This window comes from Tamandua tetradactyla, chromosome 15, assembly GCF_023851605.1.
Source record: "Tamandua tetradactyla isolate mTamTet1 chromosome 15, mTamTet1.pri, whole genome shotgun sequence".
NCBI lineage: Eukaryota > Metazoa > Chordata > Mammalia > Pilosa > Myrmecophagidae > Tamandua > Tamandua tetradactyla.
The window spans coordinates 7,968,012-7,994,141 of NC_135341.1; the positions used below are offsets into that span (position 1 = coordinate 7,968,012).

Genomic DNA, 26,130 nt, shown 5'->3' on the forward strand with positions numbered 1-26,130 from the left:
TATTTCACATTGCTATTTCCGTTAATTTTATTTAAATCCATAATAATGTAATGGTTTTCAAAACCAAAGAACAATAATATTCTTTCATATTTAAGTCTTTACTCTGGGAACTTTCATCCATGCATGGTTTTGTAATATCATACATTGACCACTTGGAGAAATACTGCTTCACAAATTATGCAAATATTGATACATTTCATTATAGAATGTTTAAAAGAGACATTTTAAAAATATTACCATTGAATTAATAAAAAAGATCTAAAGAGTTGGTAAGCAGTCAAGCTCATGGTGAGGATACAAGTTTCCCACAATTGGAAATTTTGCTTGAACACTCACATTTTGTCATTGGCAACACACATCATCAATTGTCTCCTTGGAGGGACAGGGTCATTTGGCTCGTTTTTGGGAAAATGTCTGCTATATACCCATCTGAGTACCCATAATTTACCTTTCAGTTTTACTTTCAAGTAAAGATAGTTATTTTGGGGACTCAAAAACGATTCAGTCAAGGAATAGAGATAATTGTAAAACTTTGCTACTCAGAATAATTAATGTCTATTTCCCACTTCATCCCACAGAATGTTATAAAGAATACGCTCAAGGGTCAAAATTTAATACAATTAATGACGTTTACTACTTCATCCTGGAGAATCTTAAACCAAATTTGAGGTTTTCTTCTTTTCTTATTGTCAGTATATAGCTGTGAAGACATTTTACCACTACTTTTGTTCTACCAGCAGTGCAAATGTCAACACAGTGAAAACAGAAAAAAAATATATTATTAACTGATTATTATAAAAATGGTTTGCTCTCGTAGACTGAATAAAATCTCTGGACCCAAGGGATCACAAAACATACTTTAAGTATTGATAACTGGCTTAGAATGTCTGAATGCCTTTTCCAATTTTAAAATCCCATTTACTTTACTTGTGCCTAATCTGGAAGTGAGTTTTACTAGTTTAGGGACACTGGCCCTAAAGTTTAACCTTTATCCATTGGATATTCATAAATATTTTAACATACAAAGAACATCCATATCTCCACTGAAATTTACCTTATTTCTGATTACTACTATTTCTAACCAGAGCAGGTCTTATTTGCTTATTGAAAATGCATATTATTTAAATTTCAGTATGGCTATAAATGGCCAGGGACTTTACAAAAGCAACAGTCCCTTAGACATCAGTTAATAACTTGTGAACAACTTGTTTATTAGAGCATCATTCTTTCTTAAAATAGCTAAGGTTGTAAAGTCTCAGCAATAACTAATTATTCAGGGAACAGAGCTAATAACCTTTGGGTGTTTATAAGAATATATATTCAACATTATAAATCCTTTTCTCCATAATTAGGCCAATTAGAGAAACACCAGACTCATTGACATTCAAACTAGAGATCCACCTTAGTTGCATTTGCTAGTGAGTGCTCTAGAGTATGGAAATAAATGGATACTATTCAGCTGTTCTGAAAACATGCCATTAATATTTTATAACAAGGGTATTATAGCATGAAAATGCGTAAGGAACTGAGACAACCAGAATAAAAAGGTGTGCTATGGAATAATACAAAATTTCATATCCTTCACCCTGATAAACAAAGTGAAAGAAGTTACAGAATAAATATTCAGATAAGAGAGTATGGTCAGGAATCTGAATAAGGAATACCAACGACATCCTTCATTGCTACTGGGAAGAAAAAGTAAAATTATTAGCACCTTTTCTACAAACTATCTTGCTCTTAACTTGTTATTGCTTACTCAAACTGCAATAATCCACTAGCGATGCAGCACTTCAACGTCTCAACCAGATTTTCAGCAACTCGGCTGCTCAGTAATGAAATATGATATATTGTGTTTGGGCTGATGGAGATATCAGTGTAAGAGAACTTTAATTCTATACATCTGTAGGACAGGTGAAATTCCTTAAGAATGGGAATACAGAAACAGAGGCTTGAACATCTGTTGCAGATGTTAGAGAAGAGATTTGTACCTTGGGGACAGAACTAAAACGAGTACTTCCCAGAGTTTGAGATATGTGCCTGCTACATCAAATATTCCACGGTGGCTCTCAGGAATGGTTTTAAAAAAGTATTAAGCAAAGTTCTTCCTTTTCCCGCTCACATTCAGTCTTTTCTGAGTACATGCAGTGGACTGAATTGTGCACCCAGTTTGGACAGGCTCTTGGTTTTGGTCTACATCCTAGTGGATGTAGACCCATTGTAAATAAGAGCTCAAGATGTTACTCTAGACAAGGTGTGGCCCCACGGAATCAGCTTGGGCTTTAATCTGTATTGTCAGAATCCTTTATAGGCAGAGTCAAAGTCGACAGAGAAAGAAGTCAGGAAAGGCCACCATGTGCATCACCTTGTGACAGAAAGCCAAGGAACAAGGATCACCAGCAGTCAGCCCCAGAATGCCAGTCTTCTAGGAGAAAGCATCGCCTTGCTGATGCCTTGATTTTGGACTTCTCCTAGCCTTGAAACCATAAGCCAATAAATTCCCACTGTTTAAGCAAACCCATTATATGGTATTTGTTTTAGCATCCAAGAAACTAAAACTGTACTTGCAAAGGAAGCTTTCAGTTTAGTGTTAGAACCGCTTTCACATTTATTACACTTTCTGAGATCAAGACTATTTCTCTAGAATCTTGATGATTTGCAAGCATTCTTTCCAATGCTAAGATTCTGAGCAAAAGCCAATATTCATGATATCATAGCTCTCCAGATGATATATGGAAGAGAGAGGAAGGCTGATATGTGAACTTTTTGGGGAAAAGAATCTAAATAACTTTTCAATTTTTAAAAATATCCCATGGGCTTATAAAATAAGAGAGATCCCCAAATCCCTGGTTGATGTAATATTAAATGAATTGTTTTAAAAATGTATTCTTTCTTAAGCTTTTAATCACAATAACTTATTAAACCAGATTTATGATGATAAAATTGTTCATTTTTGTCAGCATATGTATAAGATCTACAGTCCCATAAAACCATTGACTAACCTTTTGATAGGAATTCACATTATATAACGCCCTAAATTTTCAGAATAGCATTTTATACTTTTACGTGTAGACTGCAAAATGGCTATTTATTTTTATAATTCATTGCTTCATTCCAAGTAAATAATCATTTTGCTAAAGAACACAAAGTTTATTTGATTCATTTTTGTCTTAATAGGTTGAATACTACTAATTCCTGAACTGTAATTCTCTCTGAATACACGAATCTGGGTATATAAAACTAAAAGCTGTTTGTAATATTTCAGACTATCTTAGGCATATGGCAAAATACCACCTATAGGGTATTTTTCCCATTATGTGCCCAGCTGGAGTATGGAGATTGCACAGTATTTCAATTTTGCATTTGATAGTGATGGCACAAATTCCATAAACTGGGGTGTAGTTACCTATATTTGAAGATGTTTTGCCTCTAAAATGAAACAGCAGTATAGGGAGCCAAAAGCCTGAGCTGCAAAATAATCATTACAGCCAAATATGATCATCCAAAAAATGTAAAAAGCAGAAATGAATTCTGGTGACAGATTGCTGGAAAATAAATAGTAAGAAGCTAGAAAAGTCACACCCTCAGGCCACAAGTATTCTATTTCAAAATTAAAATGCAAATAAGAAATTCAATAGTTACTGAATACTGTAACATTACCTGAGAGTGGTATTTCAACCGCTGTTGAGAAGTTTAACAGAAAGAAAATTAGAGATACGATTAATCCTCTTCCACTTAATAGCCTTTCCATTGCTTTTCAGGAAGGAGGCAACCCAGAAAGAACAAAAATCTTAATGTTTCCTTCTACTTTTGGTTTGAAGCTGAGGAGAATGTGGGTAACCTGGAAACTCAACAGAACGAAAGAACATATTAATTCATATACCCTAAAATAATCAATATAACAGATATCAAATACATTTTTATACTTAGCCATATTTTCCTCTTTCTGAAAATATTCTCTAAAAACTCCACATAGATATAGTTTTCTCTCTTTGTATTTAAAATAAAGGATAGTTAATATAAGCTATATTGTCAACCCTAAATCATAAACCATTGCAATGGATCATATTAAGTCAGAGGAATTTTTATTTAAAGGGAACTCTAGTATACTCAAAGAAGTGTGAATAGTTATGAAAATAGCTTTAATTTCATTTTAAAATGCGGCCTTTTCTAATCAATTCTTTACATCAGGCATCTAACCTCATTTGAGTCATCATGAAAGAACACAAAAATAAATTTTTGATTGTAGTGGCAAAATTACTTTTCATGTTCAAAGTTTTCACACTAATAGAAAGAATAGTTCTAGCAAGAAATAATGAAGAGAACAATAAATAAAAGGTGGAGAAGGATGAGGAATTTTAACTAAAATTCACAAGAGTGGGTTTGGTTCAAACAGAAGATGACAACATCAGTTGTTTTCCATTTAAGCAGAATGTTTAATTTACTACAAAATTCACAGAAATAGAATGAGTATTGAAATTTTAAATTGTACTTTTCTTTCTCTTGCCATTCAAAGTATTTTTCTACTTTCATCATGAAAATAGACATTGAAACATTATTTAGAATGTACTCTTGCAAATAACACAATAATTTGCTTCAAATTTTTATTAGTTTCTCAAGCATATGATCTGTCTTTTCCCTGAAAAGCTATTATTCTATTTCTTAATTTAGAATTGGAGAAAAAATAATGAAAAGAGAGCAAGAAGACATTAAATTTGTATTTAATTCCAAGCTTTATATATATATATATATATATTTTGATTATTTCATTTTGCATTGCAACTCAAGATATTATAGACCTTTATTTTTCATATATGTGTATGGGTAGGTCAAATGTAAAGAACTACTTGTGCTGTTGGGATTTTTTTTTTTTTTTTACTTTTAAATTGTGTAATATAGCATATATACAAAGCACAGAAAGAAAAAAGCAATAGTTTTCAAAGCACTCTTCAACAAGTAGTTAAGGACAGATCCCAGAGTTTGTCATGGGCTACCTACCATCATGTCACATTTTTCCTTCTAGCTGCTCCAGAACATTAGAGGCTAGAAGCAATAAATAGTTTTTTATCATCACAATCGAATTTCTTTTTCTTTTTTGTGGAAAATAACATGTATACAAAAAAGCAATAAATTTCAAAACACGGTGTAAAAATTAGTTGTAGAACAGATTTCAGACTTTGGTATGGGCTACAGTTTCACAATTTTAGGTTTTTACTTCTAGCTGCTCTAATATACTGGAGACTAAAAGAGATATCAATATAATGATTCAGCAATCAAACTCATTTGTTAAACTCTACCTTCTCCGTATAATTCCACCATCACCTTTGATCTTTCCTCCACTGTTTACGGATATTTGGGCTATGACCATTCTAACATTTTCATATTGGAAGGGGCTATCAATAATACGGGATAGGGAGATGGAATTAGTTGGTTGGGAGATGGAACTATTTAGAGGTTGTAGGTTTCTAGAAAGTTACCCTTAGTGCATGCCTTTGCAGAATTTTATGTATGGCCCTAGGTGTTCTTTAGGATTGGCAGGAATGGTTTTGGTTGGGGTTTGGCAAGTTATGATAGGTAGCAATGTCTAACGGAAGCTTGCATAAGAGCAACCTCCAAAGTAGCCTCTTGGCTCTATTTGAACTCTCTCAGCCACTGATATCTTATTTGTTATACTTCTTTCCTCCCTTTTGGTAGGATGCTATGCTGCTATTTTGTGATATGATTTTGGGGGGGGTTCAAATAGACAGCAATCCCATTTAAATTCTGATTTAAGAAAAGTTACATTGATCATGAAAGGACTTCCTCCTGAAAAAAAATGGTGTTACTCTGTTCTTGAATTAGAGTAATGGGGTTACTCAACACATTCTTATCTCAGCCATCTGTAAAATAAGAACCAGAAAAAAATATCCTTGTGGGGTTCTGAATATTTCCTAAAATGACAAGTAACTTATATAGGTAATTAAAGATATTATCAAAAGTGTTACCATGTTAATTGACACCCACTTTCCTGATGAATTTAATCTAAAAAACAGAATAAAAGGTAGGAAAATTTCCTTTCATTGTAAAAAGCTGAACTCTGCCTTGACTACATAAACTGACTTCCTATTTCTTCAATGTTAGGAGGCATGAATGAGGTAGTCATTTCTAGGATGAAAATTCAGAAGAAAAGACCAAGACCAAAACGTTCCTTGTTCTATGAATATCCCTTTTCTTTCCTCTGAAACAGCGTGATAAGACATCTAAATACATTCCTTACCTGCATTCTACTTCTTACTATTCTGTCCCAGTAATAGTCAATACAGGTTGCTTTCAGGGCTTCTCATGTATTTGTTTTATGAGCTGCCTTCTATTTGTAAGGAGCTAGGCTTTCAAAATCATGATGCTATTAGGATGCCACCTTTCCAGATTAATATATCATATATCATTCCCCACCCACCCAAAATAGGGAATAAAATGCTAGACAGCCCAATAAGCGAGAACAGGCTCAATTTCAATTAATCTCTTGATTTAGGCTGCCAAGTTCAATGATCTCTAATTGTTCTAATAAAAGAGCTCGTAGATGCTAATTGCTCAATAGTAATGATCAGACTTTGGTGATTTTAACGGTTTTAAGTACACGCTCTTGACTCAAGACATTCCATTCCATAAAAAGTTGCCACAGTGAAACCCCTGGCTTAAAGTAACAGTATATGTTAAGAGATATAAGAAACACTGATGATATCATCACTTTATAGAATACAGATAATGGTGAATTCTACATCTGACCTTATCTTCTGCAGAGATTAGCTTCAATTTACCTGAGAAGATATGTTAAGAGGCTGCTATTAAAGTCATCGGAAATTAAAACGTAAGCACCTGCAATCAGAGCTCCATTAGGTGATGACAAAACCCCCCAAATAGTTTTCAGGTTGAAAAGGGAAAGTGAGTTTATAATTTCATTGTCAGATACCTAAAGGGCATACTGTTTGGTAATTCTGTTTTGCAACAGTAAGCTAGCAATAAAAGTATGTCCCCATTTATCTTTCTTGAAAGAATATAACTTTAATGCCTCATAACAGATCTCAAAGATAAAAGTAATTATTGGGCTCAGGAAGGAGCTGAGCCTAAGACAAGCATAAAATATACTAAAATATTTTTGAGGCCCAGTCACATAAAATTGATGTCTAGTTGTATATGTTAATGACAAATAACTCAGACCTATAAGTGAATCGATGCATTTTCATTAATCTGGATAAACTGTGTTAAATTTTCCTACTATCACAACTCCTTAAACAGAAGAAAATCAACCCTGATATCTAACTCAAAAGAAAATAGATGTCTTAGTCATATAATACACATGACCCTTTCTGAACTTCCTCAGGTTCTCCAGTGAGAATCCTGTGATGAGGATTAAGATTGCACTTGTTTAGAGCAGAGGGAAATGTGGGCAGGCAAGCATATAGTTGGGGACAGCTTTCAATTAAATAATATGGAAATGAAGTCCTTTATTTCTCCAAAATACAATAAACTGTACCATTTATTCATCATCAGCACCACATATGACCCCATAGATGCCTCCTGTGTTCTTAAAAGAGGTCCACGGTGGCAAAGCTAAAAGTAACTTCATCTTCTGCCTTTAACAATGGAAAAGAGTGAGTTGGTCCAGCCCCTGTTCTTTTGTGCTGGCTTCAAGGCTCCCCAAGTCTTACATAAACACAAAGTTACTGTGGCCTGCTGACCAGCCAGCAGGACAGAGTGGTCTGTAGTGACTGAAATTACGAAGAATTAAGCCAGGAGATTCAGGGTTCAAAATGATCACTTACTAATTATGTGGTCATGGACACACTTATGGAGGTTAAATGAGGTAATATATGTTAAGTATAAACTAATACATGAAATTAACTTATAGTAATCGTAGTCATGGTGATTGTATTATTAGTGGTAATGATGATGTTTTTACTAATAATAGGATATTATTATATCCTGATTCAACTATAGTTATAAAATACTGATGACTTAAAAAAATAAAAAGTTATTCAGTGAAGTATTTGGATAAGAAGTGATAATGATTTAAAATAGTCTAAACAAGAAAAAAAAAGTGGGGAGTGTGATATATTGATCACAAAATAAGTCTTCACTTCTTCTCCCTTCCTTGTATCCACACAATTTGCATAATGACTTTACACTTTCTCTGATGAAAGCTACTTCCTTACTTCCTTGAGACAGGCCTTGCATCTTGCTTTGACCAATGGATGGTGGTAGAAGTGATGGTTTGCCAGTTCCATCCATAGCCCTCAAAAGGTCTAAAGAGGCTTTATCAGTTTTTTATAGAATCCTGTCCAGCTATCCTGAGAACTAACCTGGGCTAGCCTGCTGGATGATTAGAGAGGCGTGGCCCCATCACCCTCTCTAATTCTGGCCAGCAGCCAGCCGACCATCAAACAGGTCTGGCCATCTTCATCCAGTCAGCCCTGAAGACCTTCCAGCTGATCACAAGATGATGCAAGAGCAAGCCCAGTCACTGAGCCAAGACTGGCTTAGATCAGTAGCATAATCCAAATAGAACAGATTTATGATAATTAAATCTTAATTATATTAAATCAATCTGTTTTGGGGTGGTCTACAATGCAGAAATAGCTAATTGATACAGAGAGGAGAGAATAAAAGAATTGATACAATTCTGATCAATGGAAGCTGTGCAATAGACACATGGGGTTTCATTATACACTATTCTGTTTTGGGGTATATTTTAGCAATTCCATAATAGAGATACTTTTAAAGCCCATTCAATGCATGGAAATCAGAAATAAATATTCTGACAGCAGAGTGAGATTCCTTTACACAAACAGTGGACAATGTCATGAAAATGCCCACTGGCATACATTTAAAACAAAAACAAAGAACAAAAAGACAAGCTACCATGCTATCAATAACTGTTCTGTCTGAACTAAGTTCAGAAAGTTTGGGGTCTCTTTGGACATCACGCGTATGCTCTTTATACATAGCACGAGCAAATAATGTAACTCAGTGTTTACTCCTTATTGCTTTAATGCTTTGGAAAGTTACAGTCGAACCAAAGAGAAAAGTAAGCCCGATTGATAGCAATTATTTAATCCTGGGTAACTGTTAGCATACACTCCAATTATCATTGAAATTTCCTTTGTGCTTCGATTCTTAATTCACCTATGTTGCATTCCCCCCCACACACACACACACACACTGGAGACTGCCTTAAATTCCATTAATAAATTAAAACATGGAAAGGCAAAATGAATAAAATGGGTTAAGAAAATATTCTCACTTTCTGCACTTGTATATAGTCCATCCTTCTAAACTGAACAGAAACATTCTCAAATTAGTTTAAAGTCCTCTGGCTACTGATGTCGTATTCTGAATAATCATTCCTTAATCATTATCGTCTTTATTTTCACCTAATAGTAACAGGGTCAGGTTAACTCAAAACCTTTAAGACTACTGTTCTCTAATGGTCCCATTGAAATGTAAGTACATTTTCAGTGAGTAAATAATATTATTCAAATTTATGTGCCTGAATTTTAAAACAAGGAGGTGAACAGAATCTGACCCATGTCATAAATGGACGTAAAGTGGTTTAGGAAGGCAGGTAGTATGGGATAGGAAATTTTATTTCGTCATTTCAATCCTTGGTATTTTCTCTCAATACAAATTATTCATAAACATATTCAGGTCAAAATTGTAAGAAGAAGATTTAACAAGGCAAACCCAAAGAAAAAAGTTAACTCCTATGATCACTATTTTTAAAACCCTCGTTCCTATGGCAACAGCTCCCCAAAGCAGGGGTGTCAGCAACAGTCCATCTGCTACTTCCAAAGATGACACGGAATAGATACAGTCAAAAACTGTGCTGTGTTGACATCCCACTCCACACAGAAACCGCATTAAGTTGTTTCATCCACCATCAATTCTAGAGACTTAGAATTAACTTCATGTACACCAGCCGATGCTAGTTCACTAAACATTTTTTCTACTCAGGAAGCTTGAAATACATCAGCAATTTTTATTATAGTCAGCAGGAAGGGATTTTTATGACACTGACATCCAAATTGTAGTTTTAAAAATAACTTAATAGACTTATAAAATTGTACGGGACGGTGCTGCGATGTGGAATGTTTTAAATTTTATTTTCTCTCCACACTGAAGGGTTTAAAAATCACTGCAATGCATCAGGTAAGGTGTCTCATATAAGGTTATTTGACATTTTCAGGATGGGACGAGGTCACCTTCACTTCCTACTGGACTCAAGTGTCCATTGTTGAAATTCCTATCATTATTTTTTTTGTCAGGGTAGAGTAAACTATTCTCCTGGTTCAGAAATCATATTTTATGGGAGGAGGTCCAGCATATTTCCCTAAGCCAGAAGTTTAATCTGAATCACTCAACACTTTGAAACTGAAGAAGGAGAAAAGCAAAGAAAATTAAAAGCGTTTGTTCAAGCACCTGCTTTGTTAATGCCATAAATCAATTTACAAGTGTCATAAAGACAGTAATCTTGAAATAACTGTTAATGGCTTTTCACTCAAAACACAAAGGAAAGATTGCACATTATGGCCATACCCATTCAAACTGTTTCATGTCACGGATGCGACAAGACAAAGGAATCCCTTGGGATGTTAATTCATCCTCCCTCCATCCAGAGCTTGCATATTTTTAGGCAGTTGATCAAAGAAATGTAGGTTTTATTATACAGAAATTAATTTCATTGGAAAAATGACAGCTTTAATTAAAAATAATCGCATGGGCTCAGTTATACTATTTACTGCTTTTAAGGGCAAAATACTGAAGTTGAGTTCTGACAAGAATATAACAATATAGCCCTTGTTTTGGTTTTCCCCTTTAACTACTCATTCAAAATTCTTACTAAAAAGGATACTGTCATGACATCTATTTCAAATTCTTCCATGATGGAGGATAAGAGAGAAAACCAACAAAAACAAAGATCACTTAACTCCAGGGACGGAGAATGATCTTACGTCCCAAGATATGTCATGGTCTAGGTCATTTGTCACAAAACCAGTGATTATTTTCCAGTGATTGCCATCTTGAGTTTTTTTTTAACTGAAGAAAAACTCAGATGCACTAAAATGTACTCAACCTAGGTGTACAGCTCAGTGAACTTTTACCTGTGTGTGTGTTTGTGTGGTGTGTGAATGTGTAATCAAAGAAAGCTTTGTGAGCTATAGTCAGCCACTAATCATGTTAACAAAAATATTAATAACTAATAGGTTTTAATCTTTACTGAGCAATTTTTGTGGGTCATAATTGCTTTCACATTAGACAACTCATTTAATTCTTACATTTCCATGATCTAGATATTATTATAAATTCCACTTTACGTATAAGAAAACTAAAATACACAATGCCAAAAGTCTTACAACTAAAATGGTGAGCTCACTATAAAACCAGTCAAGTCAGTTTCTAAATCTATTGTTCTTAACCATTTTATCTACAACCATTTGGAGATTACATTCTTTAAGATGTAAAGACATTTATTGACTGTCAGAATAAACCATACTAAATTAATCAAGTGAAAAATGGATGGAGGTAATACGGAGAATTTCCTAATTTCAGCACTCCTTCACTAATATCTCCCAGTAAAACTGGTTAAAATAATCTAATAGGGCATTTTCTTCATGGAAAAATTTATCAGCACCTCAAACTTTACATCATTCCATATCATCTAAACCAAGAAGTCCCCTACTAATATCAATAAAAGAACTTCTAGATTATAATCCTATCTAAAATAAACAACAAACTTCCTAAAATTAAAAAATGACAACATGCAGAAAGAAAGCAGTTATAGCAGAATCCAAACTATAACTAAATAGGAAATGAATTCTTAAAAAGAAAGCCTCCTCCTAACTCCTCTGCAAGATTGCACCACCACTCCACCTCATGCTACCTAAAATGATAGGAATGCTAACTGCTTTTAGCAAATGGATACTGCTATTTTGCTGGTAATTAGGTGAAGGATCATAGTTTTATTTCTTATTTTTCCTTTTACTTTTCCGCTATCATTACATACTATCCCTATTATTTATTCCTTCTGTATTTATACCTTGCTCAGTATCAGAAAGGAATTTTCAAAAGGGAATGGAATACTTCCAGGTAAATTGAAAACCCCTTTCTTTATTTCCCATTAAGAGAACAATGGCATAAACAGATATGAAAACAGCACTTACTGACTCTGGAGATGAAGGCTAAAAATCAACCATAAGCAAGAAAATTGGAATTTTTAAAAATTTAAATTATGTTTCTAATGCTTGATTGCAACTGATTACATTTTAAAATTTGAAAACTTGCTAGAAAAAGTACACCTATATTTTGGGTGGTTTAAACATGTTTTCCACTTTTCTTCATTAAGCAAATGTTTTAAGTGAGCACACTCTACTTATAAATGAAATGAGGGCTCGTAGGTCGCTTTTGCAACTGCCTCATTCATATGTTTGTTAGAGATTATATACTTCCTGAGGCTAGCACCAGATCTTACTTATCCTGATGATGCCTTCCTAGAATATTAGAGATAAAACTATTTCTGAATAAATAAAGGAATGAATGAATTTCATATATATGTCCACAAAAGAATATACCATGCATAAATGTAGCATATATATAAACTCTGAATACCTAATTTTTTCTAAATCCCCCAAAGACAACTCATATATTAAAATTTTTAGACAGTTATTAAATATGGTTTGAATGTGGAAAATATTGAGTGAAACATTGCAATGGTTTTATAAAAGCTAATGGAAATACAACTTTAAGAATGAATGAATCTCATTAACTTTATCAGTGCCTATACAGGGCCAACTCATACTCAGAGGTATGAGTGGTTCTGACAAGTGCGATCAGAAGCAAATTTACTTTAAATACTTCAGCATGGACTGTGTGATACTTATATATGTGTTACTGAATTTTAATCTACCCCATAAATGCAGTTAGTTAAAATTCAAACGGCTTTAATCAAAATTCTTCCAAATCTCGAGTGAAAAGTAGCAGAATTGGTTGCTACAAGTACTTAAGCTATCTTTACTTTGAAAAATATCAGAGGGCTTGTTCATCATCAATTATGGTGATGGTAGGATTTGGATGTTAGCAGAGTGTCCCATAGTAGAACAAGTGCTAGTCAAGATACATTTGCTAGAAGTATTTGTTCAGACACGAACACCTGTGCATGACTAGGGTAGAAAAACCAAATGAGCGCTACAGCCCACAATTTCATGGTACTCCAGGCTTAAGAATCTGATCGGTCCTAACACTTAAACCCCAAATAGTTTTGCCCACTAATTCCAACTGGAAGGATAGCTTAACTTTCTATAGGGGAGCAATGTCAGAGAAGATACTCGTAAAAATCTGAGAAAATTATATAGCATTAACCTTAATCTGAGACCATTTTCCAGGCGTTAAGGCATGAATTTTAACAAGTAGCACATGACTATGGTTTTATTTTTGCTTAAACATCAAAGGAAACTTAGGATCTTCCAGTAACTAGGATGGTTATTATATTTATCAACTACTAATCAGTATTAAGCCATGAAAAGGACATTAAGAGATTCTTTCTGGAAGAACAAGTTCACGTGGTGAAGATAACTAATCCGTGGTTTGGGGTATCTTACTTCTGATTTTCTAACTCTTTACCATTTTACAACCATTTGCTATTTTTTCATCCTTTCTGCTTTGTCCTCATATCCATTTTTCCAATCTCTGAGGCACAAGTATCCTGGGAAATGCATTGGTTCGAAATGCTAAAGGCCATAGTTTTTGGGTTTTTCTTTTTTTATGTCAGTTTTTTCTTAAAATTTATGGTTCATAAAAATATAAGCTGGAATATAAGAAATCAAATCAACTTTGATCCTTGAGATCAGGGAGACTTATTAGGGAAATAATATTTATATGAAATTACATGCTAGAGATTGACTAAATTGGGATTTTTTAATTCAAATTTCATTTTAAAAAATGGTCATTTATGTTCAAATAGTCTAACAGATTTATGAATGCCTAGATATGCTTCTGGAAATTTTATGCCTGTCAATGTACATAATCCTAAAAAGCAATACTATTCTCTTCAAGCCATATATTACAAAGTTTGATTTCCAGGTATTAGAAATTTATAAAGAGCTTATAATTTCCTTCGGCTCCTCTTCTGCTCATATGATGGCATTAGAGCTGACAAACTTGACTGATTATCCTTTGTCTTTTATGAAAGGAATTAATACAGAATCCTGGGCTGATGACCTAGATTCCTAAACCTTTCATAACTTGTACTCTCTTTCCATGAATAAGAAATAAGAACAAGAAAGGAATATCAGCTTATGTCATTTAGAACTGATTACCTCCTTTTATTTGTATGATAGATGTGATTTCTGCAGTAGAGTTACACAGCTTGCTTAAACACATATGTGTAGCAACATAAAATAATCTTAAAACTTTTGATTCCAATACTAAAAATATTTTTAAAATAATATTCAGTGTTTGTTACCTACCATTTTAATGAATTGCTTTTATTGATTTTACAATAAAAATATATTCCCATCTTTTCAGAAGAAAATAAGGCAAAGAATGCATCAAACAAAAAGTTAAATTTTACCAATCTCCCCTCCTCTCTTCCCAGTCAACAATTAAGATACAAACACTTACAGAATATTTTTATAGAAATATATGTAATGTGTTAGGTCGGGGGAATGGGGAAGGGCACTGCAAGTGGAGCTGCGGAGGCTGTGTCACTCCACCCAACCTGACTTCCAGAACTAATGAGCCGCCCCTTCCGGACATCACCTGACCTCCATCCTTAAAAGCTGCCCACACTGAAGCCCGCGCGTGCACTCACGTCCCACCATCTTGGGTTCGGAGAGTTCTGCCCGGGAGCACAGAAATAACCCTCCCCCACTTAAAATTTCCTGGTGTACCTTTCTTCTTTCTTACCCTTTCACCTCCTAAACCTAGGACCAGTGTCCGTCGGGGCCACATTTGAAGCACTTTCCTGGTGGTGAATTAGTCATAGCCAGCTTCTTCTCCATTGAAGTGAGCCACAGAGCTGCAGTCAGGGATTGGGTTTGTGAATTCACCTTTTGGTGGTCCCGGGATTCCCTTTCTGCCGTCTCCAGTTCATCACGAGTATTAAAAATTCTAAAGGCCGTGTTTACCGGGTCATGGATAGAGGCCTGAGGACCATTGTCAATTTTTCTAAGTTTACGCCTTATATCTGGAGCTGATTGGGATATAAAGTGTGTGGCTAAAACAGTTTTACCAGCCTCCGAGTCGGGGTCCAGACGGGTATGTTGGGAGAGGGCTTCTGTGAGCCGGGGTAGAAAAGCAGCCGTGTTTTCATCAGGACCCTGGGTAATTTCCCTTAGCTTATGGAAGTTTACTACTTTATGTGAAGCTTTCTGCATGCCGGCTGTGAGGCATGTAAGCATTTTGTCCCGTCTAGTCATCCGTTCCTCCCCACTGGAGTGTCAACCTGATATTCCCACCCTGGCTCCTGGTCTGGCACAGCCTCGGCCCCTACCGGCATGGTGTGGTCGGTTATATGCACCTGGTTAGCATGAGCCCTGGCTGCATTGAAAATGCAGTCCGTTTCATCTGTAGTTAGGGAAGAAGAGCAGATTACATGAATGTCACACCAGTTTAAATCATAGGCATTAGCTAGATAATCAAATTCCTTAGTATAGGCGGTTGGGTCACTGGAGAATGAACCTAGCCGTTCTTCAATATTAGAGAGGTCAACTAGGGAGAAAGGGGTGCGTACTCGAACTAACCCCTCAGGTCCCGCCACTTCCCGTAGTGGACAGTAAAGAGTTCTTTGAGCGGATATGAGAGCTTATAGGTGAGGAGGGAAAGGCTGTTGAGGACAGTGGGGGACTGGATGGAGATGGAAGAGGAGGATAAGATGGCGGCTGGAGCGCTGCCAGCAGAGAAGGAGGAAGAAAAAGGCAAGATGGCGGCTGGAGTGCTGCCTGTGCGGAAGGGGAGAGAGGAGGGCAAGATGGTGGCTGGGACGGCACCGGAAGAGGAGGAGAAGATGGCGACTGAGATGTCGCTGAAGCAGAAGGGGGGAGTGAAAAGCAAGATGGCGACTGGAGTGCCGCTGGAGGGAGGGGAGGGTAGAGTGAGGGAGAGGAGGATACAAAGGGAGGGGCAGGAGCGCAGAAGGAAAAAAGCCCGGACATAAGGAATTTCGGCCCATTTCTCATTTCTCTGGCAAAAGTTGCGGAGGTTCATAAGGATATTAAAATTGAAAGTTGCATTCTCAGGCCCATGAGAGAGGACCTACTGCCCATACTGATGGGTCTCAAAGGAGAAAGGACTGGCCCAGGGGGTGTCGGCATCCCAACACCCTGAGAGAGTCCTCGGAGCTCTTACGAGTGGGAGCTCATCTCCCGAGGGGACGTCTCACCCTGGTTTGAGGCCCTTTCAGGTCCTGGTCCTGAATTTGGGAGGGAAATGAGAAGTGGGGCATCCCCACAGCTTTTCGAGTCCCGGTAAAAGGGCGTGAGGCTTGCAGGCGTCCCCATTCACCTCAGCCCTCGGAAGAGAACCTGACGTGAATTCATGATTTTCGGAGAGTAATTAACAGACAGGCTCTCTCCGAACCATGAGACCCAGCAGCAGGGCTAGGAGGGAAGGGACCTACCCAATCTGTGGTGGATGCAGCAATGGGCCAAAGGATCCCTTGTCACTGGCCATGTGGAGAAAGGAGGAGAGAGGAAGCCGGGGTGCCTCTGGCCAGGCAGGCAGCACCCGTGCTCCTCTCCCAGGTTTCGGCACCAGATGAAAGGTTTAGGAGGCGAAAGGCTGAGAAAGAGGAAAGGTACACCAGGAAATTTTAAGTGGGGGAGGGTTATTTCTGCGCTCCCGGGCAGAACTCACTAAACCCAAGATGGTGGGAGGTGAGTGCGCGCGTGGGCTTTGGCACAGGCAGCTTTTAAGGATGGAGGTCAGGTGACGTCTGGAAGGGGCAGTTCATTAGTTCTGAAGTCAGGTTTGGGAGGGGTGACAGCCTCCGCAGCTCCAGTTGCAGTTCCTTTCCCCGTTTCCCGACCTAACATAATGTATAGTAAATTATATATCTATTGTTACATAATTGCTATCATATTTATGACATGTTAAGTGAAAAAGGCAAGTTATAGAGTGATATTTATAGAACAGGTAAGGAGCATGGAGCTTTTTCTGGGAAAGTCACATATTGCTAGTTATTCTAATTTTAGTTTCAGCAAAGAATTATTGAAGAGAACACTGAAAAAATTGTAAATTTCTCTGGCTATAAAATGTACACTTAGGACAGAAGTCACCACTAGTATTGTGACCATTCTAAAGTTTGTTAGCATCCCAACAGTGATTCATTTATTGGATTTTTTTAAGCACAAAAAAGCACTTACTCTAACTCTGGAACATTCTTTTTATCGTTATACTTTTGGGACTCCAAGGACGATATCCTAGTCTCACTTGTGAGACTAGCAAGCGACAGTGAAAAAGAAGGTGTTCTGTAAATGTTTTGATGAAATCTGATGTGAACTCAAAGTGACTTTAGCTGTGGTAATTTCTTCCTTCTATTAGAGATCTTTCCTTTGAATGGAAGAACTCAAACTATTATTCTTTGCTACTAACATACCATTAGGACTAATAAATTACAGCTCTAGAGATATTCTGCTTTCACAAATGTTGTGGTTTGTCATGCAATTTGAATTCAGCATAGCTAATGGAGTCAAAAGGAAAAGTTTATACACATTAAGGTATGACTATGGTATAATTTATGAGGGAATCATTCATAAATAAAAGCTCTCACCCAGCCACCCAAAGAACAACTTCTATTTGGAAGAAGAGCCCCAGGCAGGATGGCAATTTCCATAAAGTAATTTCACAACAATGGTAAGTACTACACGGCAATGATGCATCTCTTTAGAAGTTTTGGTTTTCACAGCAAGAATTCTCCTTTTGCTAGACAATGTTGAATTCCAGGAAAGAGCTATGTAATTGCAAGAGTCTCTTCTTTGAACAACTAAAAATCAACTCCATTAACACTGAAACACCCCATGGTATCTGTGCTGATTTGAAATGATGTATGTACCCTAGAAAAGCCATGTTTTATTCCAAATCCTATTTTGTAAAGGCAGCCATTTCTTCTAATCCCTATTCAGCACTGTATGTTTGAAACTGTAATTAGATCATCTCCCAGGAGATGTGATTTAATCGAGAATGGCTGTTAAACTGGAGGCATGTCTCCACCTGTTTGGGTGGGTCTTGATTAGTTTCTGGAGTCCTGTAAAAAAGGAAACATTTTGGAGAAAGCGAGAGATTTGGAGACAGCAGGGAATGCTGCAGCACCACAAAGCAGAGTCCACCAGCCAGCAACCTTTGGAAATGAAGAAGGAAAACGCCTCCTGGGGAGCTTCATGAAACTGGAAGCCAGGAGAGAAAGCTAACAGACGATGCCGTTGTTTGCCATGTGCCCTTCCAGCCAAGAGAAAAACCCTGACTGTGTTTGCCATGTGCCTTCTCACTTGAGAGAGAAACCCTGAACTTCATCGGCCTTCTTGAACCAAGGTATCTTTCCCTGGATGCCTTTGATCGGACATTTCTATAGACTTGTTTTGATTGGGACATTTTCTCAGCCTTAGAACTGTAAACCAGCAACATATTAAATTCCTCTTTTTAAAAGCCATTCCATTTCTGGTTTATTGCATTCTGGCAGCTAGCAAACTACAACAGTATCTGATGGTGCTCAAAAGTAACCATGGGCTCTAACAAGTCATATTTACTTGTTCATTGGGTTAGGATCTCTCCTTCCTACCAGTAAGTGATTTGCAATAAACTCTTTTAAGAAAGTTTAGTGTCCTTTCACTCTCTCTTGATTTTTTGGGGGGTAGAGGTGAGGGTGGGTGGAAGGGGTACAGCCAGAACTACCTTCCTCCTAAATGAGTCACCTGTGAAGCAGCAGGTGAGCCACAAAATAGGCCTGTCACTTAAATGAGCTGAGTGTATCTGTACATGCAGAAGAAGCTCTGCAGATACAGCTCGACAAGGCTCAGCTAACTCCTAATGTAGACCATCTAGGAACACGATGAATCCCTTCTAGTTTTGCCCTAGTTCTTCAGGCCTCCCTATGTAGGCAGTAATTGTTGGGTAAAGAATATCCGGGTCAATAATCTTTTAAAAGAAATGAGAGCCTTCAATAGTATCCCATTATTCTTAGGACACAGCTCAAAATCTTTATTGTGTCTCACGAACTCCAAATGGTCTGGACCCTGCACACAGCTGTCACTGTTGTTCCTCCTGCTCTTCAATTCTGATTACAAGTACTTCTTTTAACTCCCTCAATACTCCAAACTATCTCTTGCCACATGCTTTTCCTTCAATCTGGAGGGGCACTCATTACTTCCATTACTTTGGCCCAGACAACACCTTCTTTATCCTTTCAGGTCTCAACCTGGCTTCATTTTCTTAGCAAGCCTTTTCTGATACAAACATCTGCAGTAGACACAGAAGCTTTAGTTACCTTTTAATTTTTTTGCTGTAGAATAAAAAGACCATTAGAACACTCACCCGGGCTTGGAATTATATACATTCACTAGGGTGATATGGGAGTGATGTGTATGTCTCTAGAACAGATTATAAATTATATGAGAGCAAGAATCATTCACTTTTTGCTCATCATATCTTCAGTACCAAAGATACTACCTTGCACTTAGGAATGCCATAAATATGTGCTGCTTAAATAAATGAAGTGAAAGTGACTATATTTTATATATATGTATATATAGATACAAGCATCCAAAAAACTGAATAAATAACAGAGCAAAAATTACAATCTAATCTCATGGATCTTTTTTTTTTTTTTTTCATGTGGGAAGGCACCAGGAATCGAACTGAGGTCTCCAGCATGGCGGGAGCAAATTCCACCACTAAGCCACCATCGCACCTCCCAATTCCATTGGATCTTATTTCTTTATAAGGTTTTATCCTTTTCTTCTGCCACTGAATGAGCATTCCCATGCACTCCCACTAAGTCAAAGGAAAGAAATTTACTCATATCCACATCTTCCACCCAGTTACCTCTATTTGTACCAGGTGACATTCCTCTGTGCCTATAGAATGTCTCCCTCTGAACCACACAATCTTCAATGTTCAGTCTTTTTAAACACAGCAAACCCCAAAAATATATTTCATTTCTTTTCCTTTTATGATGATTTCTATCTCTGTAGCATCACTACCCACTCCAGTGGTCCAAGTTAAAAGCTTGAGTCTTCCTAATGCCCTCAACAAAGCTTACCAGTTTTAGTTTCGATCAGTTGATCCACGATTGTTTCTTCAGGGTCACTCTTGTGACCTCATTTCTGGAATGTCACAGCAGGCATCTGACAATTTTCTCTAACCATAGATTTTTCCAAACTTCAATTTTTCTTCAAAATCATGGCCAGTTCATTTTTCTGCCTTACTGGTGACCGTCAAGGTAGAGGCGGCCACAGAATTTGTGTTAAAGAAGGGTTCAGGAGCTTCCATTTGGCTGGAAAGGGTAAGCAGTCAGCTTGTTCTGATATTGTACTTTCATTACAAGCTCACTATTTTTCCAGGTTTATGATTCCGTGGGTGTCTGCAGAAGGACACAGATGTGGACTATAGAAGGAGACTAGTGGACACTCTGAAGCCATCCACTGTTGCTTATACAGCTTCACAGATTCCTGACCAAGTTAGCACAATGAGCAAACCTCCAAACACAGCCCATGCAATCTATCAGTGCCATAGAGATAACGTAGATTTGGAAAAGACAGCTCATTCCGACACCACATCTGATAAGCTGTTGGAGCAGATTCTCATTTGTAAGCTCAAGATATGTCTTCCTAAGATGTATGACAATTAAATGATATAATATCTGTAATATGCTTATTATGTACCTGAAACATAGCGCCTCCTCAAAAATTGATAGAAATGTTATTTATGTTTATTATTCATTCCTATCAGCTTCACTTGTCATCTGATCCCCACTACTTTTCCAGCCCTTTTCTCTCACCATTGGACACAAGGAAACCTTTCATGGTAAATAGTTAAAGCACCCCATTGTGTTCACTTAAGCTACTGCCTTTGCCAATCTCACTTCTCCCTGAAAAGGCCTTTTCTTCTTCTTCTTTGCTTACTCATTATTTTAATTGTCCAGACTATTCAAGCACAAACCTTGAAATAGGTTGGCTTAAACAAAGGAAATTTATTAGCTTACAATATTGAGGCTAAAAGACAATCCAAATTTAAGTCCTCATCAATGTCATGCTTTTCTCCTGGAAGACTGTGGCATTCTGGGGCTGACTGCTGGCCATCCTTGGCTCCACTGTCACATGGCAAAGTGATGGGTTTCCAGGTCTCTTCCTTCTCTTCTGAGTTTTATTAATTTCAGATTTTGGATGGCTTTCTCCTGCTCCCATCTGAATTTCATTGTCTTATAAAGGAGCCAAATAATAAGATTAAGACCCATCCTAATTGAGGTGGGTTTTACCTTCTTGACCGAAGTAACCACATCAAATGGTCCTACTTACAATGAGTTCATAGCCACCGGAATGGAACAGACTTAAGAACATGCTTTTCTGGGGTACATACAGTTCCATCACACTCATCTTTCACGATTTAATTTGCACATTGATATAGCCTTCTGTATTTCTGGAGGCCAAAGTTGCTGCTTTTCTGTACCTGAAAATAGATTTTTTTTATAAAGACCCTTAAAATAATTTTTATTATTTATTTACATGCTGTGCTTCCTTCAAGACGGGAAGCTCACGGGAGTCAGGAATTCTGTTTCATTTACCCTTATATAGTATGGGGCATGCAGAAAATACTCAATAAATGTCAGGGGAATGAATAAACAGAAGTCTGTCCAAATGTAAATTACATAGTTCACTAAGCTTTTACCTTCTGTGACAGCCCGGAGGCCAGGCCCCTTCCTAAAAGGGAATGAAACTTCAAGTACCTAACAGCCTGCTTGACCAGAACAAATGTCAAGAAAGAAAACAATCACAACCCACACCCACTCCCCCACAGATGTAAAGGGATGGGATCCGGAGAGCACTGATTTCACTGATTTTATCTTAGTTTTAAACATTAATCTTAGTAAAACATCAGGTCTCAAGACCCTTTAATGATTATACTAGAGGCCCAATGTCCTCATACTATATGGAATGTCTCTATTCTAAAATCATATGTATATTGCCCCTAGCACTCCTGCCCCCTCTGTGTGATACTACCCCTCTGGAACGCTGTCACCAGAGACTCTCAAAGTCCTAATAAATCTATATCTGCTTCTGTGCCTGGTGTGTGTTTTTTTTTTGTCTCACAGCAGCACCCACCCATGCTTTGCAAGACCTCAGTTTGGGCTTAAACACCCTCCCGGAAATATTTAACCACGTTATAGCATTTTTTTTTTTTTTTTTTTTACATGGGCAGGCATTGGGAATCAAACCCGAGTCTCCAGTATGGCAGGTGAGAACTCCACGCTGAGCCAACATTGCACACTATAGCATTCTGATATCTTATTATTAATACTGTTTTTAAAGAAATTACCACCTATTGAGAGCCTTATTCTGTGCCACTCATTGTGTTTAAGGTTTTGGATTCATTGTCTTTGATGGTGGGTTTTGTGTTTGTCTTCTTAGATTGTTAAAAGATTTAAGGGTGGTGACTGTTTTACTAATCTCCTTATTCTAGGAGAGGCTGTTTGTGTAGCATTGCTTATGGTAAACAAACTGGAATCTATAGATTTGTGGGGGTGAGGCTCCTTTTTCCAGGAAAAAACTACAGAACTATCTGAACATAAATGAAGATTTTTCATAACCTAAATGCTCCTTCTACATAAGTGGTGTAACTGATGTACACACGTGATGTACACAACACGTAGTGAGCTTCTATGTAACCTCAGCCTACAGCATGCTCTGCTATAATACAAACGTGCTGAATTGCTGCACTGGGGTCAAGGACCTCTCCCAGTTCACTCGTGCCTCCTGGTTAACTGTGTCCTTCATATTATTAAGAAATCTGATTCAGGGTCAGACTCCAGATTTATGGGGAGTCTTTTGACGATTTGATCCAATTTGAGATAAGGCAACTTATCTCAACGTCCAATAATTGTTTCCTGAAAGAACACATTTTAATGTCTATTTGATATAACAGGACAAAACTCTGAGAGAGAGCTCACTGGACATATCAACCATAATTCATACACTGATATATTGTCTCTTTCCTGAGTCATAACCACTGAAACCATGAAGGCTAGTTGAATACACCTCAGATAGAAGTCACACATCCATTCAGGAGCCCATCAACATAGTCACAGTTGACCATCAAGAGGGACAGCTAATAGACTGCAACTGTGGACTTTTTAGCTACAAGCAAACCTACAGAGTCGGTCTAGATTTGAACTCTAATCCAGCTCCATAATCATCAGCCCACTGAAATGGTCCAAATAACATTTCCAGCATCAGATAAGACATTCACAATATTAAAATCAAGTTGGTTTGCTGTTGTTAACCAAGGGTCTGTTTCTTCAGTCCCACAACAATGAGACAAGAATGGAACTCACTTTGAAGCCAAGAAAAGCTTAAGGTCAGATCATCTCCATGCGATACAAAGCAAACCCTGGGAGAAGTGGCAACCAAATGGTATTTGAAGTATTTTATTAGAATAAGCACTTCTGTAATGCCTGTCATTCATGTATTATTTGAAAGATGCTTTGTTTTCTCTTCATAGCATTTCAAGTATTGAATGCCTTAAATGTATATATACTGTCTATTACTTGTCTATATATATATAAGCATGTATATATTTATAAATACATTCTATCCTCCATTGATTTAAAATAACACTATTTTTTGAGAATTTTACTATATTTGTTAATATCATATTGAAAGGTACTTAGAAGTCTGAAATCAACTTTGATTCAACAATTTGAATCAACAATTCTCAATCTGTATGATGATACCTAATAATGCCAAAATGTTCTAATTGTCAGAAAAAAACACAAAAAATAGAGAATAAAAGATAATAATTTTCTTTTTCTCTCCACGAATTAGACCTTCTGACCCTTGCTTTTTCCCTGTTCTTTTATATATCACTGCTTCTTTTCTCTCATCATCTTTGTGTCTCTCCATCATAGTTATCTCCCAATCCCCCAGCCAGTTCTCTGTCCTAATCCTTTACTTTGTCTCTCCTGTCTAATCTCCTTAAATGCTGACTCCAGGATTCCCCATATTTCTTACTATTTTTCCATAATGCACAGTATTTCCTTCCCTCTTCCTCTCTCCAGCATATTTCCCTGACTTCACTATGTATTTCATTTATATAATTACATATAAATATATTTCAACATACTTTTAAAAGTGAAACTGTTCTATTCTAAGTCTGTATTTCCCCTTTACTTTGTTGTGTGTGTGTATGTGTGTGTATAAATATAGATATAAAAGGATCAAGAGTTAGACATAACAGATACCTACTGTTTTCATCTGCCTCCAGCCTCTTCCTTTTTTTTGATAACTTCCCATGCATTCTGTCCCAGGTGTGCACTCATGATCAAAGCCAGGAAGTCAAAAGCACTTAACCTCTCCTGGCTACTCTGATGGGTCCAAGAGATGCATGTGTGACTCAAGTGTGGCCAATTAAAATGATTCCCTGTGTGTTTCCAAAGCCTCTTTCTTTGTGGTAATGAAACTGTGGAAACATGAGTCAGAGACTGCCAGTCACCTTCGTTCTAAACTCATGGAAAGGCCAAGTGGAAAAATGAAATGGACACAAAGAGAATCAGAGAAGGGTGAGGAAGAGACGTGACAACATTCAAGTCCTAATACCATATATTTAGAAGAACAGTATCACCCATATTCTTACAGAGTTTTTATATATTAAATCATAAATTCCTTTTCCTGAACTAATAGTTAACTTTTTTTTACTTGCAACAAATGAGTGTTAACATACATAAAAGATATCTCTATAAAGAATTTCTATATCAGAGTATAGATCTTAACTCACTGATAGGCCGGTAGTAATACTAATGTGGAGAAAAGCCAATAACAGCCTACCAATTATTTCAATAAGTGCACAGTGGGATGCTAAAATAGAAGTTTCACGTGAGGCACCAAGAGCCTTAGGCAGTGCATGGCAAAGAATGTGCTAGACAAATCACAGCATTTACCAAGAAGGTGCCTAAACTCCTCACTAAATCAAAGACATAAAAGGATTGAGAGTTAGGTGGAGGTGAGAGGAGTATTTCTTTGGAGAGTATTGTACTCTGATTCCTGCCCTCCCTCAGCAGGAGTATGCTGGCGCACTATCTCCTAAATTCATACCAAATGAGAAGCGACTTAGAATTAGCAGATGATTGTACAAATCTACTTAGAGTCATTGCTTAAAACATAAGCCTGGGCTCAGTGGAAAGGGGCATGCCTGCTCACTGGATAATCTGCAAGGCATTTGACAGATCGCAAATATTTAATAGGAAAGGAAGTGTATATGAAAAGTTGTAGTCCTTGTGTTGCTTCATCAGTCTTTTTCACATGCTTAGAAAATTGCCTTTAGTGGTGTTAAGTAAAATAAAATGGCTGCTTGCATTGCGTGTTGCTAGGTGGGACCCCTTTCCCCAAAGAAGGATTTTCCAGGAAACAAAAGCAATTGACCTGCAGGGGCTTTCCAAGAATATGAAACAATGGAACATACCCTACATTACTGCAGATAAGCAACACCTGATGATAAAACAGTTTGGGTCCAGCAGAGATAGTTTATTAGATTAGACATACCGTATTAGCTAATGTTAGTCCGCACTCTGTAAGACCCCCATTTGTAAAATGGAAACTTAACATCAGTCAATTGGAACACTCCCTCACTTTCATACTCGCCTTTTAGGAGCTCACCTTTCCATTATATGGATTTCCATCTATATAACTGGGATGCTGCCTGATTCATGAATTGTTCAATAAAACTATGAGATCCTAAACCATATGAAAAGTTTTTCTTTTATAGTAGAATGATACTTCCCATTCAAATTACATATCCAAAGGCAGAGAATTGATCTTTGTCTTAGAGGGGGCTTGGCATTTCTTTTTTTGTAGAGATGGATGGTCCCCATGAGAAAAAGAGAGTTACTTTCTAAGAACA

The 26,130-nt window shown here is 37.1% G+C and overlaps 1 protein-coding gene across 15 annotated transcripts in view; it reads right to left on the bottom strand.

The window, feature by feature from the left end:
• CHL1 (cell adhesion molecule L1 like) overlaps positions 1–26,130 on the bottom strand; it is a 200,902-nt gene that overhangs the window by 87,994 nt on the left and 86,778 nt on the right. For 12 of the 15 annotated variants that reach the window (XM_077128678.1, XM_077128675.1, XM_077128665.1 and 9 more), the window contains one exon: positions 3,658–3,838. In XM_077128678.1, the coding sequence (XP_076984793.1) occupies positions 3,658–3,748 (91 nt within the window). In that variant the 5' untranslated portion in view covers positions 3,749–3,838. Of the gene's footprint in view, positions 1–3,657; positions 3,846–26,130 lie in introns of all 15 variants that reach the window. The other 3 variants (XM_077128672.1, XM_077128671.1, XM_077128674.1) reach the window with 1 other exon arrangement.